The 26,503-nt window shown below is 44.9% G+C and overlaps 1 protein-coding gene across 3 annotated transcripts in view; it reads left to right on the top strand.

The window, feature by feature from the left end:
* The window catches only part of slc41a2b (solute carrier family 41 member 2b), a 43,013-nt gene that overhangs the window by 11,615 nt on the left and 4,895 nt on the right, over positions 1-26,503 (top strand). For all 3 annotated transcript variants that reach the window (XM_006806509.3, XM_006806511.3, XM_035914677.2), the window contains 3 exons: positions 223-302; positions 13,459-13,590; positions 13,886-14,034. In XM_006806509.3, coding sequence (XP_006806572.1) covers positions 223-302; positions 13,459-13,590; positions 13,886-14,034 — 361 coding nt within the window. The remainder of the gene's footprint in view (positions 1-222; positions 303-13,458; positions 13,591-13,885; positions 14,035-26,503) is intronic.

Genomic DNA, 26,503 nt, shown 5'->3' with positions numbered 1-26,503 from the left:
CTCAACAATCAGTGCTGCTGATATTACAGACCCACACAGGCTGTAATAGAGGGGGGGGGGGCTGGGCTGTGAACACTCTCTCTGTACAGTACAGCCATGAAGGATTTTAGTAGCTCTTATAGAGAAGCACACAAATCCACTGTGCACATCATTCAGGTGAAGGTGAGCCTGCGCCTGTCCATGCGCTCGGAGTTAATGAGCTAATTGTGTTGTGCTCTGCAGCATCGGAGGGCTCATCCTGGACAAAACGGTGTCTGACCCAAATCTGGCCGGCATTGTAGTGTACACCCCCGTTGTCAACGGTGAGTATTGACGCCGCTTCCTTCTTTTGTTCTGTGCAGCAGAGAGGTGTTGCTGATGTGCAGTCGTGTGCCCGGGGGGCACGAGCAGACACGGAGGGGCTGGCTAAAGACCAGACCAAAGGTTTTAGTAACAGCTTCTTAAATCCTGTTTATAAAAGACATACATGAAAATCCCACTTCTCCTTGAATCCTCCATCCTCTAATTCTTTCAGGATACAGCATTACAGTAGGGTTGGGCAAGATGGTAAAATTTCCTGAGAATTTTAAGTCCAATAATCGCCGATGGGCGATATATTCATGCATGTGCAGACTTTTTGATGGGCGGAGCAATGTAATCATGCACGGACTAATTTGTGCGTTTACAACACAGAAGAAGTCCAAACATGGACAAACTAGTTACCAAAACAATATAAAGTCGCCACTTTGGGATGAAGGAGGTAAACCTAAGGATGTAACCAAAGCGGCGTGCCGCTTGTGCAGACGTATAGTGCGAGCAAAGGACTCAAAAACGACTAACTTGAGCATGTACGTGTCCACCATCCGAATCTTTTTCTCTGAACGTAGGCGCTGCCTTTCTTTCTGTTATGAGTTTGAGTAAATGAATCGCTGCGTTTGGTGGTGCAGTGATTAGCACGGAGCTCGGTCCCGCCCACCTGGCTGCGGCCTTCCTGTGTGGACTTTGCGTGGGTGCACCAGCTTCCTCCCACAGTCAAAGACGTACAGTTAGTGGGGTTAATATTAGTCTGGTGTCTTTATAAGACTACAGTTATAGAGAAAAACACTCAACACCCATCAGACACCACCATGAGCAAGCACTTTGGTGACAGTGGGAAGGAAAAACGTCATTTTAACATCGAGACACTCTAGCTGACCCAGGCTCAGGGAGGGGCGGAGCCATCTGCTGCGACCGCTCACAGAGGGGGGACATGCTTTTTTTCCTCTTTAATATTGGCACAAATAGAAGTAATATTTCATGTGTCAAATGTTAGTGAATCAGTTCTCTAATATTCTGCACCTGAAACGAACTCTCAGAAATACGTTTGCAACAAGTTCAGTTACAGAAATCTCCGAGTTCCCACCTCGTGCATGCAGTCCTTTGTAAATACAGCAGTATAGTTTTTAACTACATTTATTCCTAGTTAGCTGTACCACAGCACGTTAGTTAATCTGGTCCATAGTGTCTTAGTAAGGTGTCCATGCTGCTAGAGCTGAACAGAACCCACCCTTAACAGAAATGTCCATATCTGGTGTTTCTGCTCCGCTCAACATAATATGTGCCTTCATCTTTGTTTATGAGCAGTTTCTGCACAGCTGCTACTGTAACAGCAGCTGTGCATGACAACCTGTGAAGTCAGCACGAGAACAGTTTAGGAATAATCGTCATGGGCTTCATGTCCTCAACAATAGATTTGATCGTTACCAACTCAACTCAACAAGCATCACATCCAGTCTGAGTGCAGCTGCTGCTCCTGGCACACCCTGGGGCTACACATGTTGTGGCTGCACGTGTGAAACATTATTAAGATAAAAAGTGAAATAAATAAATAAAAACACATAATTGAACAGACCAAACTAATTAAAATATGCCTCTTTTGATGTGGTCACGCTGAAGGCCTCGAGCCTGAGGCATCAGACGCTGCAGTACATACTAACACAGGTACGTGTAGCTGCTGCTGAAAATTCAGTTTTAACAAATTCCTCCTGCTTCCAGAAATGAATTAATGAAGCACCGTATTCATCTCAAAAGTATCGACAGGCTGACCTGACGAGTCCGGCCCTGAATGCAGGCGTTCCTGAAACAGCCAGCTGGGCGTCCATGCCCCACCAACCTGCTCTCAGAGTCTGTTTGATCTCTTTTCATCTTATACATTACCACGCAGTGCGTCTGTGCGAAGCCTCTGCGTCTGTGTGTGTAGCTTCTGCCGTTTTAAGATCACCTCTGTGATGGTTCACAGACACACTGTTAAATAGTAGCTTAAAGCTGCATCACAGCTAAATATTTACCCTCATGAAGCTTTTAACCTGTGACACAAACGGTTTCTTGGTTAGAAAACATGGCGTCATTGAAGCATGGTAATAATGTTGCATGTTGTCACTCTGCTATAATGTAGGCTTGATGTTATTGAATGATCACATTCCCTGAAATCCAATATTTGGGAACTTATAACTTAGTTGACATTTTTGGCACAGTTATAAATATGACGACTTTGCTAACAGCAGTTCCTGTTTTTAATTTAGACCTCGTCCCTCACCACATCGCTTTCATACTGGAGCAAACATTTCGTTCTGTGCTGCTTTATTAAACTTATTTCTGACGGACATCATTAAATGCAAACCAGCGTGTTTCGTGGCCACATCTCTGTGACCTCTGTCACAGCCTTTAGCTGGAGCTCCACTTGCTGACTGTGTTGATAAGTGGGCTGAATCAGCAGCCAGGCTCAGTAATAGCTGCTCTTCTCCACGTGTAGCAGAGCGCCCTGACGAAGCACATCACAGAACTGTCGCTGCTACCATCACTTTAGACTTTCTTCACTTCTGTGTTACTGTCAGCTCTTTAACCTGTAACGTGCCGTGAAGCAGCTGATGATGTGATTTGGCAGCTTTGCAGCCATGACTCAAACACGTGTGTGTATGCAGGTGTTTTCTTCGCTCTGGCCGCTCAGAGTAATGTAGCAGTATTTAATGTTAAGTAGTGAGACAACACTTAGCAATCATTTTGTCAGGAGGGATGTGTAGCACGTATTTAGTCGCACTGAAAATGAAATTGGAGAAGACAACTGCAGGGTCACCCTGTGCTATGATAGAAGGTGTGGAAGTGATTCAGATTAAATGGATCTTGCCTTGTTGGTGCAGTAAAGCTTCCTGGTGGCCAATGAGCTGCTGTGAAGGCAGACAAATGGCTCAGAGGAGACAAAGGCCACATCTAGAAATAATGGAAAAGGTCTCTGCTGGTGTTTTTTGGATTTTCTGTTTTTTCTGCTGTTTTTCTGACAGCGCTTTTTTCAGATTATAATTAATGCAGTCTTTGACCCTGGGAGCAGAGATGGAGACAAAGTGTTTCTACACAAGATGGATAACACACGGCACAGTCTATTTGTCTTTTTCCTCTAGCTGCTCAGTTCCCAGGTGTGAACATGCGTGAACGTACGAGCAGCGGAAGGACGTGCTTGGTACACACTCCCTGGATACACGAGGGTTACTAAAGAGCCTCCGGATGCTCATCACCATAAATAAGTTGCCTAATGAGACGGGTTTAGGCAGACAGTTGGAGTCCGTCTGTCTCCGGTCCTCTTCCATTTTCCCTTACCTTTCCCTCATCACATTTCCCGCTGCCAGCGGGCTCAACCGCAGCTGCCAGGGCTCTGGCAGCGCCACAACAACAGATAAGCTTTTAATTAAATGCCATTAATGAGAGACGTTTAAGGAGATGGAGTACGAACCTGACTCTAATTGGTTTTCTACTGAGACGTACCGCCGGCACAAAGCAGCTGTGGAACCACGGTGTGTCCGTTTATGAGCACTGGGACTTTTTGTTTGCACCGCTGGGAGAAGAAGCCATCTCCGATTTCAGGAATCGCAGAGCAAGTCTGCCTCGTGTCTTTTGGCTGATAAAAATGCACCAGCGCTCCTGTCCTAATAAAAGTAGATTTGAAGGAAGGGCAGACGCGCAGAGATGGGGAAAGCATGTGGATGTTTGATTAGCAAAGAGTGGGAGGGGGCTTGGTAAGAAAAGGCAGGTTAAATGAAACCTGGGGGAGAGAAAGCCCTCTTTTCCCACACTGACCTCCATTATTTTGTTTTAATGCTTCAGGGTTATTTCGTTCAGTTTAAGCTTAATTATCCTGATACTGCAGGTTTCAAACTTTATTCTGACATCTTTAGCATCCAGGGAGCGTCTGACAGTTTCCTGTTGTCCGTGTTGTGCGATGCACATCGCAGGGTTTTGTCATCTTTAGTTTCTTTTGATCTGAAATGCAGTTTCAGGTGTGTGTCTTAGAGACTTTTATGTGACTTTGTGAAACATGCAGATACATTATGCTGTATATTTTTGCACCAGACATCACTGACAGCCCAGTCTTTAATCTTTGCTTGTCATCTCGGCATATTTGCCCATTTTTCTTTCCTTCTGTTGTTTGCTTCAGGATAAGGTGTCTGCCTTTTTTACATCTAACTCCTACCAATAAGTCGTCTTCTCCTTCCTCTGTCAGTGTTTTTCTTTCATTATGCTTTTCCCATATTTGTTTCATTCTGCCACTTTCTCATTTGAATAAACAATATAAATGAAACCTTGAGAAGAGAAGCCAAGATTCGCAGACCTTTGCTGCCACCACCTCCTCCCTCCAGGCAGAGTGGCCCAGTTGAGAGCAGCACAGACCCGCTGTAGCTTCCACGAAGGTTTGCCGTGGCCCAGACATCCTCATCACCCTCATTGCTCCTGTCAGACCAAGTGACCTAAATAAGCCAGATTGCCCTCTTAACCAGCTTCAGCTAACTCTGCCCCCTGCTGAGGTGGCAAGAATGCCCTCATACCCCAAACTGTGTCAGAATCAGTGCTCGATCACATCAACCATAAACGTTATGAAACGTGATCATTTAACATATTTTTGAAATACCAAATTCAGTGCTGAAATGTAACTTTCAAATGTATGAAGGTTGGAAAAACACTCTTGGCAAATTGGATGCTTAAATTGTCAGCCTACACATTTCCTTCCCTCTTCCCTCCGTCAAACTCTGTGTTAAACATGTTACCACACCACAAAACGTGTGTTGGAACACAACCAGCCTAAAAGTATTCATATAAAATAAAAAATAAAATAGTGAAAAATATTTATCAGGTCCTCTGAATAGCTAAAGGCTCGTTGGTGACGTAGGCAGATGGACTGTTTGGGTTGTTTGGACACAGTTGTGCTCACCTGGACTGTACGCTGACCTGCTGCTGTGTTTCTTTACAACCAAACCAATTTTAAGTCTGACGTAGTTATCCATTTCATTTTCCAAGTGCTTCTTTCATAAGACAAAGAAGCACAGAGATGATGGAGAAGCAGCCCTGCAGGACAGCGTCTCTGACTGTGGGAGTGTTTCTAATATTCAGTCAGGCTGACAGACTGACCTGAAGGAGGAAACAAAGGTAGTGTTAGCCAAATGTTAATGCCTTGACCCAGAGTGACGGGTGGATCCTGGTGGTGGGTTCAATGTGAGTGAAGGTGGCCCCCCACCTTCTTCAAATCTAACAAAAGTGGGATCAAATGTTTGTGCTGCTATCATTTTAAAAATATTAATAAAATAATGTCCTGATGCGTGCTTAATCATCCAGGCAAGTAAATCCCAAAAGGTCGATTCTGTTCATCTGGACATTTTCAGTGGGAGAAAATTCTCGTCACTCATCCAGTGACTTCTTCAGTCTCAGCTGACAGCAGGTTTCCCCAACCTTATAAACAGGACATGTACAGTGAAGAGAGATGCTACATCTGTCTTCACTTGCGTCCCAGTCACGGAAGCGTTGGAGGTAGTTTGTAAGAGATTACAGGATCACCCCAACCTCAGCAACAGGACCACTTTCAGCACTGATCAATTGTGTTTGCTTTTGGAACTGTGTCTTAATTCCATGGGTTACTCAGTTTCACCCATTGTGGCCAATTTGTGCGTGGAGGAGGTGGAAAACCGGGCTTTGTTTTCTGTCACGGCAGGTTAAGCCGATGTGTTTGGAAACAGGACCCTAAAGCAGAGGAGACAGAACTCAACTAAAAGCAAAAGAGAGCCTTTATCAGGGCTCTACTACTAAACTGAGAACAGGCTATGACAACTATGAAACTGTGACCAAACTATAAAAGCTATAATGAGACTATGGTGTAGCACAACAGACGACTTGACAATGAAACACAGAAAACAGAGGACTTAAATCCACAGGAGGTAAACACATGGGGGAACAGCTGACTGAAGTTAAACATAATGATGTCACAGGAAAGTGAAGCTAAACACAATGACAAAGACGCACCAGACCCCTTTAGAATAAAACATGAAACAGAGAAAAATACAATAATCAACAAAATAAAACAAAAATACACAAAAACTGGGTCTCAGACCCAGTACCGTCATGGTTCCTGGGTAGTTCCCCTACACAGGAACACCACCAAGTCATGGTTCTGGTATGTGGATGACACCTGGGTGAAAATCAAATCTTAGGACATGCCAACATTTACGGATCACATTAACTCCACATTCTCCTCCTGAAGGCCCACAACACCGCCTTCAGGTCAGGAGATGCACATGCCTACAGTACAGCCAGAGCTAAGCTAAAGAGGGGCATCAAAAAAGCCAAACACCATTACAAAAAGAAGGTAGAGGAACACTTCTCCAACTCCAACCCCGACGCATGTGGCAAGGACTCCAGATCATTACAGACTACAGGACCACCAAACCCTCCCCTGCATCCTCTGATGTCTCCTTCCTCAACGAGCTCAACAACTTTTATGCTCGTTTTGAGCGAGGGAACCACAACCAAAACAGACATGACGCCAGACCACCAACCTCTGACTCTCTCCCCCACCGATGTAGGAGCGGTGCTGAGCAGGATCAATGTCCACAAGGCTGCAGGTCCTGATGGCATCCCCGGGCGTGTTCTCAGAGCGTGTTCTGGGGAGCTTGCAGGAGTGCTGACAGACATATTCAACCTGTCCTTGGTCCACGCTGTGGTACCGGCCTGCTTCAACTCCACCTCCATCGTCCCGATACCCAAAATCTCCAACCCATCTACCTCAATGACTACCGCCCAGTAGCCCTCACCCCCATCATCACTAAGTGCTCAGAGCAGCTGGTCCTAGCACACTACAAATCCTGGGCATCAGTTCCCTCATTTGTAAATGGTTACTGGACTTCCTGACCAACCGCCCCCAACATGTCCGGCTGGATAACCGCTGCTCATCTACAATCACAATGAACACCGGTGTACCACAAGGCTGTGTGATGAGCCCTTTCCTCTACTCCCTCTTCTCCCACGACTGCAAACTTAATGATGGTTCCAACACCACCATTAAGTTTGCAGATGACACCACGGTGATTGGCCTCATCAGTGACAACGATGGATCTCATCTGGACGACAAACTGCTCCAAGCTGGTCAAGAAGGCTCACCAGGGCCTCTTCTTCCTGAGAACCACCTTTCCTCAGACATCCTGGTGAACTTCTATCGCTGCACCATCGAGAGCATCCTGACCAACTGTATAACAGTCTGGTATGGAAACTGCTCTGCCTCGGACTGGAAGGCGTTGCAGAGGGTCATGAAAACTGCCCAGCGCATCGCCGGAGCACCACTTCCTGCCATAAAGGACATCTACCCTTCTTCCTTCTGGGAGGCCCTACAGGAGCCTCCGGACTAAGACCACAAGGTACCGGAACAGCTTCTTCCCTACAGCTGTCAGACTCCTGAACTCCTTACATCTGACCAACATTAAACTGATGGACTGAACATGAACACACACACAACAGACAAAACAACTGTACCCTCATACACACAACAATTAATCATTATGAATAATAATAATAATAATGAAGTGCTTGTAACGGTTAGTCATGCATCAAATCAAATGATCTCTTTCCCCCAACATGGATCCATTTGAGTTCGCACACCGTTCAAAACGCTCAACCGATGACCTTCACTCTCACACATCTGGACACTATAGACTCATACGTTAGAATGCTGTTCATGGAATGAAATCAAAATGAATCAAAATGAAAGCAGCACAAACGACAATTTTTGCAGCACAAATGTAGCACAAAAGTTTGACATCAATTTTGTTTGATTCCATCAATGTGGGGGGGCTGGTTGACCTCTGATGACCTCTAGAAATTTTAATTAATATCTTTGAAATGAAAGCGGCACAAACAAAATTTTTTGCAGCACAAACCAGCACAAATGTAGCACAAACGTAGCACAAACCAGCACAAACCAGCACAAACGTAGCACAAACGTAGCACAAACCAGCACAAACGTAGCACAAACGTAGCACAAACGTAGCACGAACCAGCACAAACGTAGCACAAACGTAGCACAAACCAGCACAAACGTTTGATACCACTTTTGTTAGATTTGAAGAAGGTGGGGGGGCTAACTTCACTCACATGTGTGATCACTCTGTCATTCTCACATGGTTTTGGTTTGCTGTGATAAATGCATATATCGGCAGTCACTGCAGTCACTAATGCTGCTGGTGCTTCAGACAGAATGACAACAGGACACAAACGTAGCACAAACCAACACAAATGTAGCACAAACGCAGCACAAACGCAGCACAAACGCAGCACAAACGCAGCACAAACGCAGCACAAACGTAGCACGAACCAGCACAAACGTAGCACGAACCAGCACAAACGTAGCACAAACCAGCACGAACCAGCACAAACCAGCACAAACGTAGCACAAACCAGCACAAACGTAGCACAAACCAGCACAAACGTAGCACAAACGCAGCACAAACCAGCACAAACGTAGCACGAACCAGCATGAACGTAGCACAAACCAGCACGAACCAGCACGAACCAGCACAAACCAGCACAAACCAGCACAAACGTAGCACAAACGCAGCACAAACGTAGCACAAACGTAGCACAAACGCAGCACAAACGTAGCACAAACCAGCACAAACCAGCACAAACGCAGCACAAACGCAGCACAAACGTAGCACAAACGTAGCACGAACCAGCATTAACATAGCACAAACCAGCACGAACCAGCACAAACCAGCACAAACGTAGCACAAACGTAGCACAAACCAGCACAAACGTTTGATACCACTTTTGTTAGATTTGAAGAAGGTGGGGGGGCTAACTTCACTCACATGTGTGATCACTCTGTCATTCTCACATGGTTTTGGTTTGCTGTGATAAATGCATATATCGGCAGTCACTGCAGTCACTAATGCTGCTGGTGCTTCAGACAGAATGACAACAGGACACAAACGTAGCACAAACCAACACAAATGTAGCACAAACGCAGCACAAACGCAGCACAAACGCAGCACAAACGTAGCACGAACCAGCACAAACGTAGCACAAACCAGCACGAACCAGCACAAACCAGCACAAACGTAGCACAAACCAGCACAAACGTAGCACAAACCAGCACAAACGTAGCACAAACGCAGCACAAACCAGCACAAACGTAGCACGAACCAGCATGAACGTAGCACAAACCAGCACGAACCAGCACAAACCAGCACAAACGTAGCACAAACGTAGCACAAACGTAGCACAAACGTAGCACAAACGTAGCACAAACGTAGCACAAACGCAGCACAAACGCAGCACAAACGCAGCACAAACGCAGCACAAACGTAGCACAAACGTAGCACGAACCAGCACAAACCAGCACAAACGTAGCACGAACCAGCACAAACCAGCACAAACGCAGCACAAACGCAGCACAAACGTAGCACAAACGCAGCACAAACGTAGCACAAACGTAGCACGAACCAGCATTAACGTAGCACAAACCAGCACGAACCAGCACAAACCAGCACAAACGCAGCACAAACGTAGCACGAACCAGCATTAACGTAGCACAAACCAGCACGAACCAGCACAAACGCAGCACAAACGCAGCACAAACGTAGCACAAACGCAGCACAAACGTAGCACAAACGTAGCACAAACGCAGCACAAACGTAGCACAAACGCAGCACAAACGTAGCACAAACGTAGCACAAACGCAGCACAAACGTAGCACAAACGTAGCACAAACCAGCATGAACGTTTGATACCACTTTTGTTAGATTTGAAGAAGGTGGGGGGGCCAACACTCACATGTGTGATCACTCTCACATGGTTCTCACATGGTTTTGGTTTGCTGTGATAAATGCATATATCGGCAGATATCCCCCATATCGGCCAGCACTAGGCCTGCTGATATGGGGGAAATCTAATATCACAATATTTTTTTAGCTATATCGCTTTTGGTGACCAAGTAGTTGTGGGAACCGACTAGTGTGCAGCGCCCTGTCGTCACCTCCAAACGTTTTCCATACAGTTCCCTTATAGCAGTCAAATAGTGCAGTCACTAATGCTGCTGGTGCTTCAGACAGATTGACAACAGGACACAGCTTCACAGATGTGAACAGTCCCTTTTAGAGCCTCGAGTACGAGCCGCATACATAACTGCATCGACTGCATACACATTAGAACCCAGTCACTCGCTCTGTCTCTCTGTTGTTTTGGGTGTTTCACATAATATATCCACATGTTGATGAGATCTAACTTTCAGTGCAGTCCAAACTCAAACTTTGATCCAGCTCTTTTTCCCACCGCAGACAAAGCCAGGCCAGCTGCCCCTACTTCCTGTCTATATTTTTCCACACTGACACGAGGTTCACATCAGTCTCCACATTGTACCTTTAAAGAATGGCATGGGATTGTGGCCGACGGAAACGGTGAGGACAGAAATGTGAGGGGACAGATGGCAGAGAGTGTGAACGCTCGTTGTGAAGTGATATGTTTACAGGCCCTGTGGGAGGGCTGCTGATGCTCCAGCGTCACCAGGCAGACAAAGAGCTTCAATAGATCGAGTTAAGGAGACATCACCCTGAGGTGGCAGCGGTGTCTAATCTAATATAGTCACTACAAAACGAATTTGGGAGGCTTAACCACGCGGCGGCGCTTCTTGTCCTTTGTATTTGGTTTCCAGCACATGATCACAGTGACCATCCGATGACATGTAGTCCTGTTAACCTTCTGAATAGCAAATACGTGAATTGTTTCTGAATAAATAATCCTCCTTCCTGCCAGTTCTCACCTCCCCTGAACAGTTTATGTACATAACAGCAGTCGGACTTTCTCCTCTTCTGACCTGCTCTGTGTACACCTGTCTGCTTGTTCTTCATGTCTTTGTGTAAGTTCTCCTCTGTGGTTTAGTCACCACACTGTGGCTACGGGAACAAAAACACAACTGTGTCACCTGCTGAAGGAAAGGTGATGCTGAGGCACGTGAATATAACATCAGCATGTTTGTCAGTACAGATGGTGTTTCATATTTCCATCACTGATCATCTGCTTGATGATTAAATACATGATGGAAAAATCTAAAGCATTTTGAAATAAAGAAGATGATTGTAATCATTTCACTGTCTTGGAAAACATGCAAAATGTGAACATATTGATAGTTATGTAAGAGCAGAAACACCAGGACTCTTTGTTCACTTTGGCAGATAGATCCAGAGGAACATGAGACAAATGTGTTCAGCAATAACCAAAGGAAACCTCACAACCCCCCGGAGAGGTGCTACATGCTAGCAGGCAGAGCCTTGAGGAAACCGGGGTTGTGCTAGAAACAAACCGATCTGAAAATGTGAACACAGCCACTGGTAACCTGCTGGTGGAGAAAGCTTTACTTTAAAATGACAGACTGTAATTACAGTATAAGTACTTAGATTTGTAGTTATTTATTGTAGCACTCTAAGCTAGCTGTGGCCTTGTTGTAAGTCTCTATAACATTGAAGCAAAACCAGTTTCTGGGTAACTTTGGGTTGATCGTGTTTTTTCTCAACATGCAGAACAAAGTTCTCAGCAATCGTTGTTCTCTCCCGCCGTGATGTAAATGGACAACAATCCACACAGAATCACAGACATCCTGAGTTCTACGAGTTTGTTCTACATTTTTCATTTTGACCTTTCGTGGCACGTACATAACAAATAGAGACCTTTAACAGAACAGGCGTCTCCTCTCAGCTACAGAGGTTTTTTCTAATTCTAACAGGTCTCACTGTTCACAATCACATGTTTTATTTTTGAAAATCTTGAAGTGTTAGCGAAATATGTTGCAGAGCTAATGTGTCTTAATTACCCTAAGCTCTGCCCACAGGTTTCCAATGTTTAAGCACAATTAAAAATCAAGAAACATTTAGAAAAAAAGAAGAAGAAGCGGCTTGTTGTCAGTTACTCATGTGCTCTACTTTGCAACCTGAGGACACCTGTCTGTTTTTTAACAGCACTCCCTGCAGTGTCACAATGCATATAATGTCATAAAGTAAAGGCTAATAGACACGATCATGCAGCTCTTGATTATCATGACTCCAGCAGTGCCTGTTGTTTTACTCTAAAGCAGCGGGGCCACGGGCCACGGGCCGGTACCGCGAGAGTTGAGGCTCCGGTGTAAAATTTATGGTTTTCAGGGTTTTTATCGTTAACTCGGTTTCCCCGGGTCTTTTCCTGTGTTGTAGTCGTGCGTCTTATTTTGAAAGAAATATTTACATGTTACCACAGCGACCAGAGAGCATTAAGAAGCAGAGAGGAGGATGTTACTCTCCATGTTGTTGGCGCAGTTCAGGAGGACGCTGCTAATAAAGTTACACAGTGAATTCATCTTTATTGGGGCGATCGTGGCTCAAGAGTTGGGAGTTCACCTTGTAATCGGAAGGTTGCCGGTTCGAGCCCCGGCTTGGACAGTCTCGGTCGTTGTGTCCTTGGGCGAGACACTTCACCCGTTGCCTACTGGTGGTGGTCAGAGGGCCCGGTGGCGCCAGTGTCCGGCAGCCTCGCCTCTGTCAGTGCGCCCCAGAGCAGCTGTGGTTACAATGTAGCTGCCATCACCAGTGTGTGAATGTGTGGATGACTGAACGTGTAAAGCGCTTTGGGGTCCTTAGGGACGAGTAAAGAGCTATAAAAATAGCATTTTTATAACATTTACCATTTATTTATTATTATATTTACAAAATACCACAGTTTTTGTCCATTTTATTTTGTTGTATTTATTTATTTATGTATTTATTTGCGACACCTTAAAGGCTGCAGCGTGAAAATATTGTCTGACATTAAACCGTCTGTGGAGCAACAGAGGTTGGTGAGCGCTGCTCTAAATAATATTTAGTACTGATTCTTATAGAGGACTTTTCTACCCCGGAGCACCAAAAGCAGTTTATAAACATGCCTCATTCACCCATTCATACAAGCATTCACACTTTGGATATTTGGCATGCAGACGGGAGCAGCTAAGGATCAGCAGATGGTCGGCTCTACCTGAGCTACAGCCACGCTTTGGGACATATATTAGCAGGTTTTTGAACTCTTAAATATTGATGTTTTCTCACTTAGGAAAAGTGAAAAGTAGTGTTTTGTTTCAGCTTTCATGCTGTTGTTGAAGTTATGTTGATGACTGCTTCCTGTAACGTGCAGGTATTGGAGGTAACCTGGTGGCTATTCAGTCAAGCAGGATCTCCACCCACCTTCATTTCCACTGTGCTCCTGGGGAAGTTCCCGATGAGGCCAAGGGCTGCTACTACCCCTGCCGCACATTCTGTGGTAAAGGTCAGTATTAACACACACACACTCCAGTCTAACCAGCACTGTGGTCTGGCACTGTTTAATTGGCTTTCACGCACGTGTTTAACATTGGATATCATGTTTTTAGCCATTTCCCTGCTCGTTCGTTGTGAGACCCTCTCCTGCAGGCGTAAATTAGCTCTGTGTTTGGAAGAAGCAGTGGGGGCAGCTGGTGGACAGTTTGTCACCAGCCTGTGTGTTTTTCATAAAGAATAGAAAAATGTATTGTGGATCTCTCACGGTCAGCTCTAATTTTTCCATCTTGTTTGTGTTTTCTCAGGCGCCAATCATCGTTCTGCACAGATGCTCTTCCTTTCAGCCATCCCCGGTCACCTGATTTTCCTCTACGCCATCCACTTCATGAAGAGTGGCCACACAACCCTGACGCCCATCTTTATGTCTGTCTACCTGGCTGCTGCTATGCTGCAGGTGAGTGTAAACAATTCTAGAATAATCCTTCCATGAAGCATTTAAGCTCATTGGCTCTTTTTGCAATCCCATCTCAGACCTTAATGCTTTGTTATCAACACCAACAAAAAGGCATTGCTCAGGCTCCTCTGTGATTCCAGCTGTTTAAAGCTCCACATCGGTGCTCACCCTGTTGTCTTCAGTTTGCATCAGCAACATCTACAAAGTTTAAACAGAAGAAATGATCCCATGTTTTTAATCCGCTGTGTTAATTGTATTTAAGAGGGTCAGTGAAAACAGCAACACCTGCGAACCTGTGTGAAAATATATAAAAGGAAGATGAATCTGCGTCTTCCTCAACAGCAGGTGGAGATGCAGGTGTGTGCATCCTGTGAACTTGAGTGTTTGAGGCGGTGCCTGAAGGAATCTTATTTTGTTTTGGCAGCAGGTATGATAATTATGAGGGAGCAGCTTGAATTATGATTGGCTGCTTTCACTTCTTAGGTGCATCGTGACCTGTCTTTAAGGTCTGGAATTTGAAGAATCGAGTTGGCATGGCGGTGTGCGTGTGTGTGCGTGCGTGTGTGTGTGTGCGTGCGTGCGTGTGTGTGTGTGCGTGCGTCTCGGACTCTTGCTCTGCCCAAAGGCTTTTTAAGGCTTCCCTAAATCTTTAATGCAGACACAGAACATTAAGATGTAATCCTGTCACTGAGGCATTGGACACTTTCCAAATCAATTAAGAGCAGAGCTGCTTTAAGGATCCTTCAGTCCCAAATAGAACATCAGATGGCAGAGACGACTCTCGGGACTGCAGGAGTAAAAAGTGTTTGTATGCAGCCTTTTTCACATTGAAGTCACCAAAGAAGAGCGACTGATCTGTTCAAGAGCTGGACTCTGCTTCGTGCGGGTCTTTCTGCACGTCTTCATAGATGGAAGTGTTTTAGGGTATAAATGTTTATTGAAGTAAGATGCAGAGATGGCTCCCAGATGGCACGAGGTTTCTCCTCGTGCCATATTTAATCATCATTTTACACCGTCATATGGATGGATGCTAAACTCTGTAATATTCAAGAGGAAAATGTTGAATAGTGAATTCATATGTTACGTCCCCCCCACCATGGTGGTGGCAAAGGCAGGAAGGAGACAGCAACACCGGACAACCACAATCAATGAAGGAGGAGGACAACAGGACAGTTAAGAAGCAGGCAGGATTTATTGGAATCTATAAGAAAAAAGGGAGGAGGAGGACTGGGCTGTTGAGCCAAATCAAAGAAAGTAATAAAACAAAAAGAGGTCGAGAGCTCCCAGGGCCTAACTGAAAGAAAAATGCAAAACAAAAGGCCTACCTGCTGCTCGACAAAAGGTCAGTGAAAACATACAAAAGTGGCATCAACCGTATAACCTAGTGTGTCTAACAGTTTAACGCCTGCAGTCAGTGTATAGGGTACCCCAGCTTACCTGTCCAGCCTCCCACCACACATAATACAAAGAAGCCTGTTCACAAATGTTTGTCATAGCAGAAGCCAGCAGCCACCAGCTGGCAGGGAGCTGCTCATTTGTAGTGATCCTCGGCGTGTGATTGGCCAACTGGGCCCAGACCAGCCAATGGACACATGCCAATCAACTTCGAACTGGCCAATAGGTGGAGGCTTGACACCTGAAAGATAACTAGAACACAAAAGCAAAGCCACACCTCTTGGCACGTAACACATATGTTTCAGTTTGCATTGTGTTTGCAGTGCCTGCACACGTTCGTGTCTCAGCAGGCGGCCGTGCTGCAAACAGCAGACAGACACAGCTGATGACGCTGGTAGCATGGTGTGGCATTTAGTAGCTAAAGAGTTTAAAGGGACTAAATATGACCACAAAAATGACCTGATGAAGGTTTAATACAAGTGGAACAGTGGTTCTCAAACTGCGGCGCATGGAGCCACTACAGATGGCGTCTGAACGAGCAGGAAACTGTCGAAAAAGAGCAAATCGTTTTTATAGGAAGAATAAGCAAAATACGTCTGTGTGCTTTGTCTCTGTTTTGCTCGTGTCAAACGTGACCTCACAGGGCTTCCAAATAGCAGCGTTGGTTTACGGCACAGTGAACTGATCATGGAGTGTTTACACTGAGAAGCAATGAAGCAAAGCGCTGCAGTCAGTGAGCAGGTCTGCAGGGCTGCAAAACGAATGTGTGGGTGTGTGAGGATTATAAATAGGGGATGGTAGCTTCACCTCCAGCGAGCCTGTAATGCAGACCAGTGCAAATGATGCAATGCCCACCAGCAAACTCACATGTGCAAAAAAAGCTTGACGCTTTAAGGTCGTAAAGGGAGCGCTGGCTACTTCTGTAAGGATGCATAATATCTGACTGCATGAGGAACATTAGTTCTAACACTGTTTATGACTTGGAGTAGATTGTTTCTGCACTGAGAAAAAAGCAGCCCTGGTCAGTGCTCTTAAAAGACCCCGATGCACTCACTGCACATCGGAAACTGAAACCACATTATCCACACGGATACATTTCATTTGGTTTTTGCCAGGAAGTCTTTTTAAAGAAATAAATGCTCAATTCAAACTGGCTGTGCGAATACCCAGTTGAGATTCAGTATGGACTTATTTGTCCCACAGCTTCCAATGTCATTCCAAATTTTCTCCTACATTCGATGCAGCACGAGACCCCGTTTGGCAAAAAAAGTGTGTAACATGGGAGAATTTGATAATGTCATTCAGTTCTGCTTTAACTGTAGCAGTCTGCTTCTTTAATAGCAGTGATAAGCAGAAACTGCACATGGTACAGTTTGATAGCGTCCCATTGAAAGTGAAAGCAGAGAAAATAAGGGGAGAAATTGAAACATTCCTGCAAAATAGCCCGACTCATTGTGCTATCTCTGCCTGCTTCACAGCACAGTCACTCGTTAGAAAGGAAGAATGGGGTTGTGCATGCTTTGGCATACGGTGATTAATACTTTTACATAAATCCATAGGGATTAAAAAAGGCCTGGAACATGGCAAGAGATGAAGCATGAAAACATAAACAAATCACACTAGACGAGTTAATGTTGGCCCACAGCATATCCAGTATAAGAATGAGGCAATACTGAATAAACTAAGGCAACACGGTGCAATCAGTGGTGGTGTGAAGGGAAAGTAGAGCGTTTGACAGATTGGACTGATGAGGTTAAACAAAGTTTAATAGTGAAGCATATGTATGTCTGTGATAATGTTAATGGAAGCCAAGTTCCTGGATAACACAGAGGTAGTACACAGGAAAATATGAATCAATAATAACTGAGGTAATCATCTCTTACTCTGAAGACACGATCTCATTATTCCAGTGAGTGTCAGATATTATCCAACTCATCTGTCTCATCTGTCAGCAAGTGTTTGCTCCACAAACCAGTCAGCTTCACGCATGCATCAAAAGACAGTATGGCCAGGCTTTCTGAGGCTCGCATGACATTTTCCTATCAAGTACAGCAGTATAAATGTCAGCTCAGATGCAGTCAGGGTGTCTGTCAGTGCTCAGCAGCAGCAGGATCTTATTTTGCTGGTTTAATAAAGTAATTGCTGTGAAAGGTTGCCTAGAGGCAAAATCCAGAGGAGTGTTTCTGAACGCGCTCAGTAGACAGCTCAACACTTTCAGATGTGAAATCAGCATCGTCGTCATACTTTCACTAAAACAAAGCAGATTTTATTTCCTGATTTGGCTTTGACTGCTGTGTGATGTGAGTGACAGCTGAAGCGTGAATCCAAAAACAAACAATGCCTCGATTTTTGTGATGGTAAAATCCAAGAGAGTTTACAACCAGCAGCAACTTTGGGGTTGAAAGATTACGAGGCTGGCTCCAAGAGTCGGTCCCTTTAGACTTCCATGTTAAAGTGTATCATAACAGCTGTACTCAAGATCACTGCTTTTTAATAAAGCGCACTATTAAACTTTATAAATGCTTAAAGTTAGGTTTGTGGCTGCTGGCACAGATAAGTAGCAAGCCCCCGGCTTTATCACCGTCCCTCTTCCCCGCTCGTTTTCTTTCCCTCTTTCTTTTCCCCAGTCAAGTCTGTCCCGTGTTCGGCAAATGAAAAGAAAATAAACAATAAAAGCAAAGCTGAATCAAATAGACCAATACAGCAAGGCTGGGATGGTCCATTTGGTAAATTTCTTTGGCTTTAGACAATAATTCTTAGGCAAAAGAACCAAATGGGACAGGCAAGAAACAGCAAGCACCCGGCTGCTGGGTGAATGAAAATCACGCATTTTATTGTAAAATTTAGCACTGATGCCTAGGGCTGCTCGATATAACCATATATATCTGATGACGATATAAAAACATCGTTTCATTTTACGCTATCGTTTGTTTCGTGGTGTCGCAAAATAAACTGTTTACAGCAATATTTTTTCATGTTTTGATGTCACTGTAGTTATTATTAATTTCTTAAAGTTCTCTCTTTCTCTTATATTTAATATAACCACACTACGGACGGACAAGCGCCTGTTTTTATGCGTTGTCGTTAGCAACAACGACGGTAACAGCATCGCGTGTCCGCTTGTTTATTTTCCACATAAACCTTTCACAATAAAGCTCAAGATCCTGTTGAGACTTTTCAAAATAAACTGAATCACGTGAAAGAGCAGATTATTTATGGATGAGAAGTAAAAAAGAAATAAAGCTTAGACTCAAACGTTAGAACAGGCTTTTCCCCGCAGCACGCCGTGTAATAAATACTCACAAAGAAAACGGCGTCCGTTACAACTTATGTCTAAAAATGTATCGTTTCATGCATCGGTTAAAACACTCGACTCCAGCTACACGACGCACAGCTGGAAACACTTCCTGCAAGTCGAGCTGCCCGAGATTCACAGAAGTTACAGAAAATGTAACATGTTTGTGATTTATATCGTTATCAGGACGATAGATGTCTTATATCAGGATATGAGACTTTGGTCAGCCCTACTAATGCTCCTCTGTGCTGGATCTATGTAGAGACTCCACAAGTGGAAATGCTGTTGCCGGTTTCTGAGCAGGCTGCATCAACAGCACATACATTATAAGGGAGGTGCACATCAGGTTAGGGCATACGGTTTTAGAAGGTTTTGTGGTTCCTATGGCATTAATTTGATACAGACATATAAATCTAGTGTCATTTATGCCTCTGCAACATGCATCCAGATAATCTCTGGATGCATGTTGCTTATCAGGCTTGCAGTAAGAGCCATGTGCCTGTTCATCTTAGCCGCTATGATGCCTGACAGGAGCTTCCACGTGGTGCTGAGGCAGGTTATTGGTCGGTAGTTGGAGGGGACCGGTCCCTTCTGGGGGTCCTTGAGGATCAGGACTGTCCGACCTTTAGTTAGTCATTCCGGGTGTCTCTCATCAACTAGCAGCTGGTTCATTTGTGCTGCCAGACGCTCGTGGAGTGCAGTCAGCTTCTACAGCCAGCAGGCGTGAACCATGTCGGGGCCTGGTGCTGTCCAACTCTTCATACTGGAGACCCTTTCTTGGATATCTCCCACTGTGATGGTTACTGGACCCTGTTCAGGGAGGGTGGTCTGCCCTCAGATCCACTAGTCACCCAGCATTGCCGTTATGGGTTGCGTCCTTCTCCCATATGTTCTTCCAGTATTGTTCTGCCTCCACCCTTGGTGGTGCTGTTCTCATATTGTTCCCCTGCCACTGAGAGTACACCTTTGATGGTTCTGTGGAGAACAGCTGGTTTATTCTCCTGCCTTCGATCTCTCTGGTGTACCTTGCGGCTGTGAGTCGTTGCTTGCAGTCTCAAAGGTTTCAGGTACGGACAGCTTGCTGTACTTATTAGGCACCTTCTTCATCGCGCCTTTCTGCAGCTCCAATAGTTGGCTAACCTCCATCCATGCTACCGTGATCTTGGCCTCTCGTCTCCTCCATGGAGGATGTTGCTCCTTGTGGCTGTTCAACTCGTAGCCAAGCATCTCACTGATCTCTGCTGCTGTAGTGTAGATCAGCTGGTTAGTCTCTGTAATGGTAGGTAGGTCCGTAGTGCTGCATTCACATCATCTAGTATATGATCCGTCTGTACTTCACGTAGTCTTGGAAACCGGCAACGGAGGATCCAAGTTTAAAGCTTTCAGGTCGGTTCCTCTTGCAGTCAGCACTTTCTTCCATCGCTCTCGGGGCTTGGTACCTAATCTCAGGTGGGGTGATGATATCTGCCTCCAATACATATAAATATATGATCACTGCTTGCTCCAAAAGCCAAGTATGGTATTGTAATGTTGAGGTAGAACCAGCTTACTTTTGGCTTCCACAATTGTGATAGAAAATCATTGTAATAGAAAAATTCAAGATTGTTTTGCAAAGACGTTTACTATTAAGCTCTTCTTCTTTTCTGTGGTTGTAAGTCAAGTACACTCTTGCATTTCTTCCCTCCCAAAAAGCTCAAGGTCACTCATTTTTAAGTGCAGCTCGAGCAGGATGACTAGCAGGGAGCCACTGGTGAAAAAGATCAATCTCACAAGGTTGGTGTACGATAAGTGAACATGTGGCAGGGTTATTAATCACTGCAGAGGCAGTCATTCAGTTTGCATTCAACAGCACACAACAGTTAGCTTGGGCTCAGCTCTGTGCTTCACGATAAGCTCAGTGGAGAATCACATGTAGAACACGATGCTGCTAATAAAGGTTTAAAAAAGGTAAAGCAGCCATGCTAATTTCTGTTGCTGTGTTTCTGTTACACTAATTTGATGGAATTCATCTACTAAAATTGCATCCATGTTTCCCAAGATATGGATGTTTGAAGTTGGTCATAAAAAAGTCATCCTGACCAAAAGCGTGATTTTGATTTTGACAGATCACATTGAGACTGATTTGTTTATGTTTTTAGCCTAAATGAAGAACATAAAGCTTTCTTGTACTTATGAGGTTACAAGGGTTCAAATGAGGAGACTTTCAAAGCCGCAAACGTGCAGCCATGCACCACGGCTGTATATCCCTACAGACCTGTGGCCAGGTGCATCATAAAGAGGCTGATTTATGCTGAGGAGAAAATATTGAATATAAGAAATGCTCCCAGATACAACAAGCTCTCTTAAATTAATCGTATTTGCCACTTAAAAAAGATCTTTCAGTGTACTTTTGTATTAAATGACTTCCCCTTTAAATCTTCTAATTCAAAGCAGATGAATACAAATGAAATGCTATAATAAAATACCCAAGTCCGTGTGTTCAAGTCATTCTCAAACTTAATTTTGTTATAGCCTGGAAAAAGAAAAGATTATTCAATAATGGCTCAATAAAGCAGCTTGCAATGGTCCACAAATCAAGCGTTTCACTACTGTAGAATACAGTAAAATCCAATTATGTTCGCCCAGATGATAAATACTAGAGTATCTAATAAAGTGGCTTCAAGTGATGCTGTTTGTATCACTGTAAGATCTGCAGGTTGAGCACAGTATTACATATATACTGTAGATATGTTGCATATTTAGCTGAGCTCAGAGATGTAACCATGAATAAGCAAAAAGATGTCTACGTAACAGCTCCACGCACATATCAACAACACTATAACCTTACCTCTGAGAGATGATTAAACATTGATTATTTCAGAACATCTGTTCATGTCAAAGCCTGTTTTTGTGCTCAGTATGGATGATGTGAGAAATGTGCAGGTATAAATACATGAGTGACGTTAGTCTTTGTTGTAGTCATTAAGACCACCTTACAGTGTTTGCATGACTTTTTATCGCCTCACCAGTATCAGAAGAAACACTTTCAGTCGTCCATACTTTCTGTCTGGTAACAAGCGACGTCCAATTATTTACAGGATTAAAGGATTTACATGAAAGACATTCGGTGATTCCAGCAGCGTCCTGAATTGTCTCTTAATCTCATAATTCCTCCGTGTTTGCAACATTACAACTCATCAAAGTTCTTTGAAGCAAAGCACCAGCAACTGCACAAACTAAACATAAAGAGTCCTTCTTGGCAGACCTCCAGTCGTTCAAGAGTTTCAAGCCTTGGAGACGAGTCAGTCAGTCATTGCACTTTATGCAAATGGTCCAAAATAAAAGTAAAGTCTGATATTTTTAATGAAGCAAAGACTCTCAGGTTACACTCATACAGTTTAGTCTGCACCGCGCCTCGGAAAGCTTGTAGCAGGTGTGTCCATGTAGCACAACTGAAAGCTGCTGTCAAAAAACCCACAGTGCTACAAAAACTTCCATTTTGTCCTGAGAGAGAGTGCTGTTATCAACAACAACACAACCAATCCCAGTCTGACTGACACCTGTCAGCCTGTGGAAGGTTTTCTGCAAGCTTCCATGTTCCTTGCTTCGTTGTCAGTACAGATCATACACAGGAATTTAAAATTGCAGTGCTCCCAACAAATAGTAGCTCAGTGTTCCAACATTCGGAAGAAGGGACTGCTGTCAGGGACCGGGGGGGGATCATTACTCCAAGCCCCAAGAACGATGGAAGGAGGAGCATTGAGTGCAAGAGGAACTGACCTGAAGGTGGAAACCTGGACCCTCTGTAGCCGGTTACCAACACTGCATCACGTACCCTCAGAAGGTCTACTTGAAGTTGTGGATGCAGCACTGTGGATGATCCCACTGCAACCATCACTGAGGCTAATCAGCTGATCTTGACCACGGCAGCAGTGATCAGTGAGATGCTTGGCTGTAAGATGGACAGCCTGAAGGAGCAGTGTCCTCCATGGAGAAGGAGACTAGAGGCCAAGATCAAGTTAGCACAGGGAGAAGGTAGCCAACTATGCAGAAAGGTGCGATGAAGAAGGTGCTGAAGTACAGCAGGCTGACCCGAGGCTTGGGCAGCCGCTCGAAGAGGCATGCTGTACGAAACCAGCCGAGGTCTACGCTCAGCGGCACGGGAACAATATGAGAACAGCATCATTTTTTGTGTCTTTCAACTGTATTTTTATTTCAGTCACCTGTGTAAGTGGACTGTGATCGAAAAAACGGACTTACAGGCAGACGCGGTCGAACATGGCCGTCTCCAGAGATCACACAGCTTCTTTGTGTAGACAAATCATCCCCTTCACTCAGGCATGATTAAGGAACCAGGTACAGATGCTGTGATCGAGACCGCTTGATGGATCGGCGCTCTGCTGGAGTTCCTTTTTTCATTTTTCATTTGGTTTTTTAAGTGAAAGGATAAGACAGGTCCATTTCACTATAGATGCCCTCCAGATCAAGATCAGCCAGACTCTGCAGGAACTGGAAACACTTCTACCCTCTCCAATCTTAGAAGAGGTTTACAAGTTTGTGGACAAGGCTCAGCGGGCCCAACACTCGAAAGGAAAAGAAAGACAACGCAGGAAATTTCACACCTTGCTTTCAAAAACACACACTCCTCATTCTGAATCTGAACCTACACAACCCATAGAAGAAAACACACCTGAAGACAGTCAGGAGAAATGGGTTAAGAACTTTTCAGACAGGAATCTCACTGAACCTGAAAAGAGAGTATTAGCCAAAGGTCTCAATTTTGCCATTTCTCCACAACAGTTGCCCATAGTGGACCTCATCACAGCCACAGAATCTGCCATACGGATTAATAAATTATCACAGACAGAAGCAGAGCAAATCAGGATGAAAGTCTCAGCCACCCTCTCCAGTGCCAAAGTCCCTCCGTCCAACCTCACAATACAGGAAAAGAAGGCCGTCGCTTCCCTGAGCAAAGACCACAACATCACTGTTTTACCAGCGGATAAGGGAAGATGCACCGTGGTCCTAAACACTACAGATTACCATACAAAGATCACTACTCTCCTCAGTGACAACAATACCTACGAAGCCTTAAAGCGAGACCCCACAAGCAGCTACAAAAAGAAAGTTATAGCTTGCCTTCAAGACTTGGAAAAGGACAAAATCATTGACCGCCTTACTTATCACCGCCTTTACCCAGGGGATGCCATACCCTGCGTTTACGGACTTCCAAAAATCCACAAGGAAGCTGTCCCACTCAGACCCATAGTCAGTAGCATAAACTCAGCCACTTATAACATTGCAAAACACCTTGCTACCATCCTTGCTCCTCTCGTGGGGAACACCCCACACCACATCAAGAACTCCACCGATTTCACTGACAAGGTCCAGAAACTTACCCTGGATCCAGATGAAACCATAGTGTCCTTTGATGTAGTCTCTCTCTTCACTTGCATACCCACCACGGAGGCAGTGGAGACTGTCAGAAAACGACTACAAGAAGACAACTCCTTGGAGGACAGGACCAACTTCACACCCGATCAGATTTGCACACTGTTAGACCTCTGCCTCACCACCACATATTTCAAATACAACGAAGGCTATTACAGACAAAAACATGGCTGTGCCATGGGCTCCCCCGTGTCACCTATTGTAGCCAACCTTTACATGGAGGAAGTGGAAAGCAAGGCTCTTGGCTCTTTCAAAGGAAGAGTACCCAGCCACTGGTACAGATATGTAGACGACACCTGGGTCAAAATCAAGACACAAGAAGTGGAATCCTTCACTGCGCACATCAACGCTGTGGATAAAAACATCAAGTTCACCAGGGAAGACACGAAGGACGACTGTTTGCCTTTCCTGGACTGCGCTGTGCACATTGAAGAGAATGGCAACCTCAACATCGAAGTTTACCGGAAGCCCACACACACGGACCAGTACCTCCTGTTTGACTCCCATCACCCTCTGGAACACAAACTTGGAGTAATCAGGACCCTACACCACCGGGCAGAACATGTTCCCTCTAAGCCTGAAGGGAAAAAGAAGGAACACACACATGTAAAGGAAGCACTCAAAACGTGCGGCTATCCTAAATGGGCGTTTTTAAAGTCAGCAAAGAGGCACAGAAAAGAAGATCAGACACCAGCGAGGGAGGATAAGAAGGACAGACGCAACAACATTGTCATCCCCTATGTAGCCGGTGTATCAGAGAAACTCAGGAGGGTTTTCTCCAAGCATGACATCCCGGTGTACTTCAGACCCAGCAACACACTCAGACAAAAACTGGTTCACCCGAAAGACAAAACGCCAAAACACAGACTTAACAATGTGGTGTATGCCGTACAGTGCAGCGAGGAATGCCCAGACCTCTACATTGGAGAGACCAAACAGCCACTTCACAAGCGCATGGCACAACACAGAAGAGCCACCTCCACAGGACAAGATTCAGCTGTCCATCTGCATCTAAAGGTCAAAGGTCACTCTTTCGAGGATGCCAATGTTCACATTTTGGACAGAGAGGACAGATGGTTTGAAAGAGGAGTGAAAGAAGCCATCTATGTCCACTGTGAGCGACCATCTTTGAAGAGAGGCGGTGGTTTACGACACCAACTCTCTGCCATCTATAATCCAGTTTTGAGATCCCTTCCCAGACGCCTTAACGCCCACTCACATCCTGGGCCATCTGACCTCAGGAATTTGCATGATAAGGTGGGGCCAGGTTTCACAATGAACCCACCCGAAACTCTGGCTGATTGGGACCCACACCCAGTTCCACACCTTGGCTCAGGCGATTAGAGGATCATCAGGGGGTCCTTTTGTCCCTCTGTGGGGGGACACTCCCACTAGGGTTATATCTGGGACTCTCCACCATTTGACCTTAGAACTGAAGAAGCTTCTCGGATGAAGGTGAAACGTCTTCAAGTAACTTAAAGAAGTCCAGACGCTTTTCTTTGCAAGCTCCTTTGACTACGATGACCTGGATGACTGAGAACCTTCACAGACATTTGGTTTATCGCATTTTTAAATTGTCTCGTTTGTTAAAAAACGCGGCCCCCTTTGCACGCAAGCGCCGCTCCTTCCCCTCCTGCCTGAAAACCAAAGCTAAGCTGTGAACTGTAAATGATAGTGTAGTCGGCATTTTTAGATCCAGGGTGGTTCAAAGGCAACAACTTCAGCAGCTGAGAGGATGTGCTGCCCTGTCACCGTGAAGTGACAACGCCCGTGCTTGTGATCACTCACTATGTATTAACAGACCTCTCTGTATTGAATCATATCTGTTATTAATCTCTGTCTCTCTTCCACAGCATGTCTTTTATCCTGTCTTCCTTCTCTCACCCCAACCGGTCGCAGCAGATGGCCCCGCCCCTCCCTGAGCCTGGTTCTGCTGGAGGTTTCTTCCTGTTAAAAGGGAGTTTTTCCTTCCCACTGTCGCCAAAGTGCTGCTCATAGGGGGTCATATGATTGTTGGGCTTTTCTCTGTATCTATGAAGCGCCTTGAGGCGACATTTGTTGTGATTTGGCGCTATATAAATAAAATTGAATTGAATTGAATTGAATTGAATTGAACAGGTTTGAAAGCTTGTTATTTACCTGAGACGCTTTGCAGGGTGATGACTGAAGATCATTAGACGTGAAAGCAGGAGAGCGCATTGTTTAACCGTATCAGATATCCCATCACAGCCAAAGACAAGCAGGGCTGTCAGCAGGTTATCAGAACTCATACATTAATGTTATCAAACACAAAGCAGTGTTGTCATAACCAGATCGTCCCCCTCTTCTGATATCATCATCCCTCGCCGT

The sequence above is a fragment of the Neolamprologus brichardi genome, chromosome 17, assembly GCF_056152115.1.
Source record: "Neolamprologus brichardi isolate AB-2024 chromosome 17, ASM5615211v1, whole genome shotgun sequence".
NCBI classification, from domain to species: Eukaryota; Metazoa; Chordata; class Actinopteri; order Cichliformes; family Cichlidae; genus Neolamprologus; species Neolamprologus brichardi.
This window is presented reverse-complemented; position numbering and strand designations above follow the sequence as displayed.